Source organism: Benincasa hispida, chromosome 8, assembly GCF_009727055.1.
Source record: "Benincasa hispida cultivar B227 chromosome 8, ASM972705v1, whole genome shotgun sequence".
Lineage (NCBI taxonomy): Eukaryota > Viridiplantae > Streptophyta > Magnoliopsida > Cucurbitales > Cucurbitaceae > Benincasa > Benincasa hispida.
In genome coordinates, this window is record NC_052356.1 from 7,145,726 (window position 1) to 7,157,789 (window position 12,064).

The window sequence follows — 12,064 nt, forward strand, 5'->3', positions numbered from 1 at the left end:
ATTTTGGCTTTATTTTTTTTTAAAATATTGATAAAAAGTGGATAAAAAAGCATGAAATTTAGCGGTGGACGGAGTCATTATTTATTTAATTTTCAAAACTAAAATTCAATAACCAAATGATTATCAAATGAGGTCTTAATTTTTTGTTTTTGAATTTTTTAAAATAAGTTTATTTCCTTTAATTTCTTACCTTATTTTGTTTCTTTTTTAAATAAAATAGTTAAATTCTTAGCCAAACTTCGAAAAAAAAAATTAAAGCTACATTTTTTTAGTTTTTAAAATTTAGCTTGACTTTTAAAAGCAATAGGAAAAACTAAATAACAATGCAAGAAAATTATAAATAAAAGGGACATTTAAAAGCATATATAATTTTCAAAAACTAAAAATCAAAAATCAAATAGTTATCCAATAGGACTTTCAATTTAAATGGTAAAGATCTATATATCTATAGATACTAATGCTCTTATGTAAAAAGTCGAATAATGACGATAATAATAATAATAATGATAATAATAATATTACTATTATTATTGAGTAGGACAAAAATGTAGAAGAATTAGGTACTCAACAGGGAAAAAATTGAAGTGATTACAATTTTCTACCGGCTTTACACCAAATCACTATTGTAAATTATATATTTAAAAATGTTACAATGTAACAACTAAATTAGAGCTTATTAAAAATAGGGAATTGAAAAGTGCCTGAAGAAACAAACATGCATATATGTTTTCTTTTTATAATAATAAAATGTTTTGAAAATGAAAATTGAAAAAAAAAAAAAAAAAGAAAAAAAGAAAGAAAAGATACCACCTTTAATTTGATTTTGAAAAGAAACCTTAAGATCAGCTCATAGAGAATTCCAAACAAATAAGACATTTTGCAAAATATGTATTATGTTTGACGAGATTTAATGTTTGTTTGGATTGATTTTTATGTACTTGAAACCAATTTTGATGTTATTACATTTGTTAAGAAAATTGAAGCCCAATCAAGGCCCATTTATGTAATGGCCCAAAATTTTCTTAAATAATCTAAAGCAATTAAGGTTTTCTTATTAGTTATATGTGAAGTTGGATTTTTTTTTCTTCTATCGACCACGTGGTTACTAGCTCATTCGTACGCTAATTGAACATGCTCGATTTTTTTATCATAAAGATAGTTTTGAAAAGAAAGAAATTGGAGGCCGTGGAAACTATCTTTAAAACATAATAGAAATATGAAGGAAAACGTAGGAGGGCTGAGAGCTTTATTTTCCCCAAGAAGAATAAGGGTGGTCTCAGATTCTTGATGAAATGAAAAATTGAGTGTCTTTTTTGTGTATTTTTCATTTAAGAGTGATTCGTTAGCATTTGAAAGAGTGACTCATGAACATTTTTCTTGAGAGAAGTAAAATTATTATTGACCATTATAAACTTTTGTACGACTTTTTTAGTGGAACATGCATCGTTAGCAGATAATTGGATGTAACCTAGGATGAACCACTATAAACAGAGTGTCATCTCTAAAATATCGACAACCTCTAATACATCTCTAAGGAAAGACAAGCAGAGAACTATCAACAATCTTATCGGTAACAGTTGAAACAAGAGATGCCAAAGGGCATTCTATAGGATCTCTTGGTGTATCAATTTCAATTTCCTTCAAATTCCATGTAGGGTTTGAATCAAAGATGAAGTCAAAATAATTCAAGAAAAAAGAAAAGAAAAGAACTAATCTGTTCTAAACTGCCAAATAATATTCATAACCAGATCACCACCCTTGTAGACGGTTAATGGATATTTACATTATACACATTTGGAGTCGAGAGCCACGTATATCTACAATATTTCATCGGTCTCAGATATCAAATTTTGCACTCTCCCCCACACCCCTTAGATCTTAGTTATGCCCTTATGTTACAAAGAGCTTCGAAAGTCAGAAAAATGTACCTTGTTTTTCTCTGTCAGGTTGGTTAGTCATCGTCTGACAAGCAGACAACATCCGAATCTCCAGTCGTATTAACTGCATTAACCTGCATGCTATTGCTACCTGTACTAACTGGCGGGACAGATTGGTGTGTATTCAAGGCTACATCAGGTAGAGGAAAATTGTGTGGAAAATTAACACCAGCCCGACTGTTCATATCCATCAGCAAGTCTAATGCAGATAAGGGCATGTTAGGAACTGTAGGCAACTGCACCGAATCCAAATTATCGGGACGATAAGGTCTGTTCAATGGAATGGATTGATGTGGTGCAGAGGGGGGAGGCCGAGGTGGAAGCTGAGGAAATGAGGGAGGGGTTGCAGAAGGGTTGCTTGGTCCATGTTGACCCACGATACAGCGAGGATTAGTTGCTGAACTTGATGATGTAGGTCTGAAGGGTTGCAAATGAGGAGCAGGTGCACGAATAACACTACCAACTTGTGGGTTTCCGGTCAGAGAGGAGATGGATCCTATATGGGGTGGTCTCATTGGATTGCTTGAGAAATGGGTGGATGCGTGGTGACCATGTATTGAGGTTGAAGCTGTACCTTGGGTAGAGACAGGTGAGTTTGTTGGAAGATTAGCCACAGCTGGGGTCCTTTGTATATTAACAGAAGGTGGATTGGATGAATGCGAACTGACTATGGGTGGAGTGAAAGATGACCGGCCTACCAAAGGAGGCCCTGGTAAATTTTGCAGAAGAGTTGGCTGAAGCATCTGTGGTGCAAGACCTGGAATAATATCTGCAATAAATAATAGTATAATTTTGTTGACGTCAGAATAGTTGAACAGATTTACAGACCATGAAGCTACAAACATGATAATTGTTCGGCGTAAATATCAGATATCCAGAAAAGGAAAGAAAAAATAACTAAAACAGAGGAACTACAGATTTATAGAACTTATCAGGTAGATAGAGATGTGTATTATGATTAGTGATGAAAAACATAGATTAACTCAAGAATATCAAAAACTTTTACCTCCACCTTCCTAAAAAACTAAGTATTCGACATATACTACAATTTAGTTGAAGAGAGAACCACTTTAAAGATGAAGTCAGACAAAGATAAAGTAGATTTGAATTTGTGCCATGGAGAAGTGTATTGTGATTTGTGATGAAAAACATAGATTAAACTCGAGAATATAAAAAACTTTTACCTCCACCTTCCTAAAAATCTAAGTATCTGATATACTACAATGTAGTTGAAGAGAGAGCCACTTTAAAGATGAAGGCAGACAGATAACATAGATTTGGATTTGTGCCATGGAGAACGTGCTGGATTTAGTACCTTTTTTTTTTTTTAAGGAGATGAAGGCCAAAAATGATGAGATTTTTGTAAAGATGGAAACGTGATATGTTTCTCTTCAGAACAGTTGCACAAACAGCACAACCGAAGGCAGAGGGAAAAGTACAATTCCTTGGTGGCGTACCTTTTTATGTGTGTTCACGGCACCACCAAAATAGAAAGCACACGAAAACGCTTTACACTACCTGGCGCCTTCTGCAGTAGGCAGCAGCATACAAAGAGCTAGTAAAGCAAGAAACAGGCCTTGGGAGAGAGAACTGACCGATAATTTAACCAAAAGGAGCTTAATTTCTAATTGTCGAGAGATGAAGTTCTTCCATTGTTGCAATGGAAGAGAAAAAAGTGTCAAGAAAATGATTTAAAAGATTACAATGCTAAGAATTTCCTGTAAAAACAACCCAAGTTCAAATAAGAGCTCCAACCTTCCTCGCCAAGATGCTCATTTAGAAGAACTTTCAAGTCTTAACCATGGATCTGAACCAACGAAGGACTTCTTTTTCTTTTCTAATTAAGAAAAAGGAATGAAAAGAGAACCTAGAAATAGGGGGTAGAGAGAATCCCCACAAGAGAAAAATACTAAAAGAATGCTAACAAATCTAGGTTGATTAGTAAAATGGTATCTTGAACGTATACGACATTTCTTAGAATGAAAGCTTCTAGCTCCGAAATATGAAATTATGTGCTGTGGGAGCTAGAAAAAGAAGGCTAGCAAACCGACTGCCACTTTTAGAGTCATATTTGCTGGAAATAGCTTGTGGGATGATAAAGCTTTGTTCCCCTTCCTCATGTCCACAATACTAGTCTCCCATTAGCTATATGCCAAGAATAACATTTAAAATTTTATTCATTGTTCATATTTATGTACAAGTTGACAGAAAATTGAAAAGCTTTGCAATTTTTACTCAAGTAATATTTTAGACTCTTCAATTCTAAAGCATCTTCAAGTTAATTCAATTACAAAACTCAACATGTTTGTGTGACCTTTATTCATTATTAATAAAAATAACATAGTACATATAGCAATATTATTCTACAGTTTTAAATAAGCAGGACAAAGTAAACTCTGAAATGTCGTAGATTATAAAATATATTTCCAAAATTTAAATAATTTTTTTAACAAAAAAAGTTCATCAATCATCAATTGAAAAAAAGAAAGAAAGAAAGAAAGCAATTCAAGGAAAAAAACTTTTTTTCTGTTCAATAAAATAACAATAATTCATAAATAACTCCCTTTCTTAATTTTGTCCCAAGGAATTGGAGAAATCATAGATTAGATTGTATAATATATTCGTCAAATAATGTAAATAATGGTTTATATCACATACATGGAGTTTCATCTCACAACCAATTCACAATACCCATGTATCTTATAAAGATTGTGAGATCCCTCCACTTTTCCGATGTGGGATCCTCAACATATCCTTCAAGATGATGCCCCTTCAAGTTTACCATTCGAGGATCAAATCTCGAATCTTTTTTTTTTCTTGACCGAATGCCCACTTGGGCTTCATGAGCTCTAAAATACCATATTAGATAAACATATGTATCTTAAGAGTTTAAGAACTCCACTTTTCCAATGTGGGATCCACAACACAGATTTTATTAACATTCTGATAATCATCAACTTTCTTTCTAACATTTAGCAGTTTTGTGGGTAATTGACAATATTTCTATAAATCCCATTATCCATATCCATGAATATTGATATTGTCATCCTTTGGTCTTGCAGCACAAAATATACTAAAGGTAGCATGATTTAACCTTCTTTATTAGTAGAAGCTGGATTAATGAAACTAAAGTTATATTACAAGTTTAGTCCTTGATATTCAGGTTTGTGCCAAATTGGTTCTTGAACTTTAAAAAGATCCTAGCCCCTAATAGATCCTTGAACTACTCAACATTTTTCAAAATTCACGAACCTACCTGACACAAACTTACAAGTTTAATGTCCTATTACATAATTTAAGTTTATATCTAATCAGTTTGTAAATTTTTAAAAATGTTGAATATGCCGAGACATAAAGTTGAGTGTTTAGGGACTTTAGATACTTTTCAGAGATCATAGGCCTATTTACAAATTTGAAATTTCAGGAGGTAACTTGTTGTTTAACCTAAAACTAATAAAAATAATAGTAATCAAACAAGTTAACAAGATTCAACTAATAGATAAGAAATATAAGTGACGTTCATCGTACAGATCCAAACCAGTATCAACAACTTACCACATGATCTAGTATCAACATATTTCCATCTGAAAGCCTCAGCCAAGACCTTATTCATCAAAACCTTGTTGTAATTCACATCAAGGTCCTTCTTCCTAAGATCAAACTCAGTCTCAGACTCCTGGACCTTGGTGTCGTACTTCTTATTAATCTCCTCAATTTCCTTCTCACGTTCAGATTTCAGCTGCAGCTTCTGCACGAAAGAGAACTCTCTATGCTGAGTGTGAAACCAATATTACTCATCAATACAACGGGCACTTCTACAAACAAAGAAAAGGAGGAAAAAAACCAGCAATGGTCACATAAAGGGTATGGGAGAAGACTGAGAGAAACTAACCCTTTTTGCATGTACATCTATGTTCTGTTCCATTTCCTTGCGCAATTTTTCCAATTCCTTTTCAAGTGGATCAATGTACAACGAAGGAGACATTTGTGACATTGAAGGCTGCGTTGGTTGCATCAGACCAGTGCTAATATCAAAATTAGCTGATAGGGTTCTTGTGTCCAGAAAGGACGTTCTTATATCACTAAAGGCAACATTGAGGGTAGAATGTGGTGCAGTACATGTCACAGGTTGTAACAAAACTTCATCAATGAGCTGAATAGGGTTTTCAATTGGTTGGCTTGCTGCCTGAGCAAGCCGATCAGAGGAATGGTCTTCCCTATCCATGTGATCTTCCCTTCCACCGGCTGAAGATAAATCAGCCTGAAAGAAGCCTACAGATGAATTTATTGCTCGTGGCACCATTGGTGTTTGAGGTTCCATCATTTGTGCTTCCTGATTAGAGTGATTGGGAACATATGGAACTGGAGTTTCAGTGTCCCCATTAGTATTCACCATTGCAGTAGTTTGCCTAATGCCATCCATGGACCCAATAGATGAAGATTGTAGATTTATTTCGTCATGTTCCTCCTGATTAGACTGATCAGAAACATATGCAATTGAAGCCTCAGGGTCTTCGTTAGTATTCACCATTTCAGTAGCTTGCATGACGTTCTCCATGGACCCAGTGCATGAAAATTGTAGGTTCATCTCCTCGCATTCTTCCTGATTAGATTGATCTGCAACATATGATATTGGAGCTTCAAGGTCCCCATTAGCAATCGCCAATTCAGCAACTTGCATAATGTCATCCATGGACCCAGTAGCTGAAGATTGTTGATTCATTTCGTCATGCCCTGCCTGTACAGAGTACAGATCCAAAAATAAAAATATAGGAAGTTGAAAGTGAATTCATATTGATTCTAAAAACAGAAAAATAAATGCATTCCGACAAAGAGATTTATCTGACTATATCGATATATTAAATATGAAATTGAAAAATATCAGATGTTAGTACAATTAAATATATTTTAACTCATAAATTTACCTGATTAAACAATAAAGAACCATTGCCTTGGGTGGTAGGTGTAACAGCAAGCTCCAGAGGAGATAGGGTGACAGACAGCTCATGAGAATGGACATTAGGGTCGGCATTACCAATTGTATTTTCTACTACACAAGGATTGATCGATTCACTAAGATTCTCGCCATCACTCTGACGGTTGCTGGACCCAACCTCTAATGATTCACAAAAAGAACTTATATTCATTCTCGATGAAATTTTTATTTCAGACGTGTTTCCCATTGATTTATTTGGAATTAATTCTTGAGATGGAGATTGACTAGCAGAGATATTCTCCCTAATATCTACTAAATCAGTCTCAGATAACCTTTCAACCCCATTGATTGGCAAATTCAACTCACGGGGAGATGTTTCTGGATTGCTATTAGCATCCACAAATGGATCGGAATTGCCAATTCTACATGTTCCATTTGAAACTTCACTCCCAGTATTCTTTGTGGCCACATTTCCCCCTCCCTCTGTAGAGGGTAGCAAAGGTATGGGGGGAACTCTAGGCAAACCTTCAATAAGACCACCGGCTTCAGTCAGCTTATGAGGGAGCTCTTTATCAGCATGGGAGATCTGTTCCCCTGATGTAGGCAGAAGTAAAGAGACCATGTCAACACGGACAGAACATCTACTATTAGGCCCTTCTGTAGTTATCTTTTTGTTTGGATTGCCCAATATGACTCCCTCAGCCACTTTTCCTGCAGAGCAAGGGTCTTCAGAGGTCAAATAACCTTCAATTCCATTTTTGATATTTATCCTGTAGTCATCCACAAACTCAGTGGCAGATGGTCCTTGAGAATCCATGGTATCCAAAGCTGCAGTCTCACCATTTTGTCTAGTTTGAAGAGAACCTTTTTGAATAGTATTACTGCAGATGATAGCTTCAGAAGAAGCAGATCCTGGAATTTCAGATATTCCTTTCCCAGTTCCAGAGAAATTATGAAGAATCTTACTATGACTCTCTTCTGACAGATGATCACAAATGGTTGTATCATTTTGGAGATCATGGAAATGCTCAGTTGTTGGCAAACTGTTCTGGTTCTGCTTAGTTTTATTTAAAATTTGCATGTTTAATAATTCAACCTGGAGCCAAGATGTCAATGTATCAACCCAATGAGCCTCTGTCATAATCATCTTATTTCTTTCCTCAATTTGCTCTTCCTCAAGTTTCTTACACCGTATCTCCATCTGACATTTGTGCTCTTCCAGCTTTTTTGCATATCTACTTTCTAATACCTGAAGCTTATTCTTTCTCATTAAAAGACTATTATGCAAACAAGAACGAATAACAACCGACTCCATCCGAAACTGTCTGTCTAGCTGTGATTTCTCTTCATCACAAGTTCTATCAAATTCATCTCTTTCTTCTTGTTGCTTCTGCTTAAGTTTTTTGAATTTCTTGCGGCAAGTTTTCTGTATTCTATTAATACTTTTTACAACAGCTTTCTGGAACTCATTGTCAGACAACACATTGTATGGGGATTCATTGACCCTGAAACACTCCAAATGTTTGGAGAATATTTTCTTGAGACATCTCAATCTTGAATAAAGCAAGTATACCTCCTGTTTATGGCAATCAAAATTAAGATGCTTCTTTGCAAGTGCCAACGATTCTTTATGGTCAATTTTGTAGTCGAGCATGGAAGCTGCACTCCAGCACTACAACAGATATCTACCAAGTTAGAAATATTTCGAAAGATACTGATGAAAGCATGGACAAAAAAGCATAATTAATAATTTAGTTTGCTAACAAAGAATGCATGAGGACGCAGAGGCAATTCACATCCAAAGTCTAAATAGATGGCTGTGCATGTGGCATTAAGCAGCTAGTAAAAGGTGTTATAGTATATATGATTTAAATCATCAATTGACTCAAAAGTTTAAGTTGATGGGTTGTAGTAAATTTTATTGAATAAACACTTTAACATCCCCACTTGTGGGTTTGAAAATTTGTAGAAGATCTAACAAGTAGAAATAAATATTGAGGAAGAAATGATATTACAAGGGTTTGAACACAACACCTCTTGCTCTGATTTCGTGTTAAATCACGAAACAACTCAAAAGTTTAAGCTTATAGGTTGTGGTAAATTTAACTTGTTAGCTTATCAGCTTTTTGTCCTTTTACTATTCTTTGCTTAGGATTTTCATGATGCCTATATTAATATATTAAATTATAGTATAGAATAAACAATAATTGATAAACGAAGACAACAAGAGCTTAGCTCAACTAGCATTAGTGTAGATTGAGGACCAAGAGGTCCATGGTTCAAATCTCCTCGCCCCAATCTATACTAAAAAAATAATGATTATTATTATATATAACCTGTCAAATGTTTAAAAAAAGTATTGAATAAACAAAGATTTTTTTTTAATGGCTAGTGATGCCATTTGGTCTCTCCAATGGCACCAGTTCACTGATCAAGGTTTTTCAATCATTCTTCAATATATTTATTTTAAGTTACTTTGATGATATACTAACTCTGATGCAAATTTCTTGTCGCTGTTTCTTGGTCTTTTGTAATCTTGGGACAGAATGTTTTATTCTTGAGAAATCTTGAGATCTTTTGGGTAGTTATTTGTGTTGAAAATGCTAATAGGGGCGTTTTATCTTTTTTTTTTTTTTTTTTGGAAGGAAACAAGTCTCTTCATTAATAGAATAGTGAGACAAGCTCAAGGTAAGAGTATTATACAATGAGCAATAAGGCTAAGGATCAATAGGCGCACCCAGACATCTCAACTAGGTTGACACCCCATAGCACCCTCATCATATCCAAAATATATACACAAAAAGGACTAGAGTGCAGCTGGAACACAGCCAATACAACACAAACTGCTTAGCTAGACCGTACAAGTGATAAAAACAAGAGAACAAAATGTTTGGAGAGGATGCACCAAGATGAAGCAATACAACGAGCAGATTCAAAACGATTCAGACAATCAAGTGATTTGTCATTGAATACCCTCTGATTTCTCTCAAACCATAATTCTACCAATAATGCTTTAACCGCATTAAACCAAAGTAAATGGATGGATTTATTGAGGCTCGTCCCAACTAAAAGTTGCTGTACATTTCCTCAGTAGCTGGAAGTGGAAAGCTATCTTGAAGGCATTTGTGCTGCAAAACTGAAGCTACATTCAACTGACCGAATAGCATAATCCAGATAAGAATGTTTACCCTTCGTGGGCTATTTGTCTTCCAAAGGGCCGAAAATAGCAATTTGTCCATAGGGGAGGATGAAGAAAGATGAGTTTTAAGAGAATTAACCGAAAAGCAGCCATTGTCTACTAAAGACCACATCTCCTTGCTGCTATTTTGCCAAGCAACTCCTGAAAGTCGAGCACTTCTTCTTTTAATAAACGGCAAAAAGTAATTGACCAAGAGGCCGAGAGACCGTCCCAATAATCGGCTACAGAACCTTTTGGAAAAATGGTAATTCTAAAAAGTCTTGGAAACATGATATAGAAAGGAACCTCCCCTTCTCACAGATCTAGCCAAACCGCAATCCGACTGCCATTTCCTAACTTGGATTTAGCCAAAGCATCCACTTTCAGCCAAGATCTTGAAATGCTTACCCAAGGGCTTCTCAAACTCTTACCATCTTTACCCGCCGTGTGCCAATTGAAAGAGTCTTTTCCATGAATGCTTCTAACCATTTTGCACCAAAAAGAATCCTCTTCTTCAATGTATCTCCACCCCCATTTAGCTAGAAGGGCTAAGTTTTTTTTACTTGAAGCCACCCAAGTCGAGACCTCCATCAACCATAGATCTTTGCACTGAATCCCATTTTACCAAACGGTTTAACTTACAACCATTATGGCCCTTCCAAAAGAAGTTTCTTACTAACCTTTCCATGGTTGAAAGAACACCTTTAGGCATAAGAAAGATTGACATGTAATGAGTGGGGAGATTAGATAGGACCGAGTTGCTTTCTCCTCTTGAAAGGTTAAATCTTTTCCATTTTTCCAGTTTTGCATGAACTTTATCTATCACCAATTGCCAAAAGGAGGATTGCTTTGGATACCCGTCCAATGGCAAGCCCAGGTAAATTAAGGGGAAATGTTCAGCCTTACAATTCAGATTTGCAGCAGTGTTAAGCAACTCGTTCTCATCCACATTAATACCATATAAGACCGATTTAACCCAATTCACTTTTTGACCCGAACACCATTAAAAAAACTCAACTATTAGCTTGAGTTTGGCAAGCATAGTGCTGTCATACTTGTAAAATAATAAAATATTATTCGCGAACGGAAGAATGGAAACTTGAATCTTTTCTTTTCCCACCAAGAAGCCTTCTACTAATTCGGATTGAATGAGTTTATTTACTAAAGCGCTCAACACTTCACTATATCTTTGGAGCTCCAAAGGGATTTGATGAAGCTTACATCGAAGTTTTCTTTCTTCAACTCTTGAATTAACACTAAAATAGGATTATACTGTTTCAAGAATCTTTTGAGAGTCGGTCACTTATTTGAACTTTTTAATCCTCTCGTATTCCATGACACGATCTTCATTATTGTATGGCCAATTTGTAGAATTCTGCCACCACTGGCGGCTTTCAATCCAAGACAAGTCTGCAATCGGTGACTATGGATTTCAAATGAGCTGGAATTTTGAACGATTGAACTAGTGAGGGATTGTCAGAAGCATTTTTGTCAGTTAACTTTTCTTCCTCGAGTCTGAAACAGCACAATGAGGTCTATTTCCAGTGGTGCCTCCTATCTCACTTCCTCTAACCTTTCATTTTTATCAAAACAACCAGCTTCTTCACTGCTTACGCTAAAAGGAGATTCAAGGAATGTTTTGCCCTTTCTTTTTGAAGAAAAGGCCGGAGAGTGGCTTGGTGTACCTCTCAAAAATTTTACCTTCGAGTTAGGCAAGGAAAAAACAGAGTGATTAAATTGTGGAGGGTGAGAGGATTGGGAATCTGACCTATTAACTTAGATGTGACCTTGAGTTTGAACATAACTTGCTTCCAGGAGATCCAGATTTTGCTTTGATAATAGCTTGGCTCTGGAAAATTTTCCACTAAAATAGGATTATAAGGCAGTGCTTTCTTCTGATGAGGTGCTTAGGAAATGATTTGAAAAGGTACGAGGAATGCCTTACTTTTGAGTGGCATTTAGTCTCTGAACGGGTCGCTCTAGACACTGCCTTGATTGAGGAGGAGATTTCTG

At 35.5% G+C, this 12,064-nt stretch overlaps 1 protein-coding gene across 1 annotated transcript in view; it reads right to left on the bottom strand.

Moving 5' to 3' along the window:
- Nucleotides 1-1,571: 1,571 nt before the first annotated feature.
- LOC120083092 (helicase protein MOM1) overlaps nt 1,572-12,064 on the bottom strand; it is a 56,409-nt gene continuing 45,916 nt past the window's right edge. Inside the window, exons 17-20 of the mRNA XM_039038645.1 lie at nt 6,863-8,545; nt 5,830-6,675; nt 5,493-5,685; nt 1,572-2,706 (exon numbers count right to left, since the gene is read on the bottom strand). Of these exons, the coding sequence (XP_038894573.1) occupies nt 1,952-2,706; nt 5,493-5,685; nt 5,830-6,675; nt 6,863-8,545 (3,477 nt within the window). The 3' untranslated portion in view covers nt 1,572-1,951. The remainder of the gene's footprint in view (nt 2,707-5,492; nt 5,686-5,829; nt 6,676-6,862; nt 8,546-12,064) is intronic.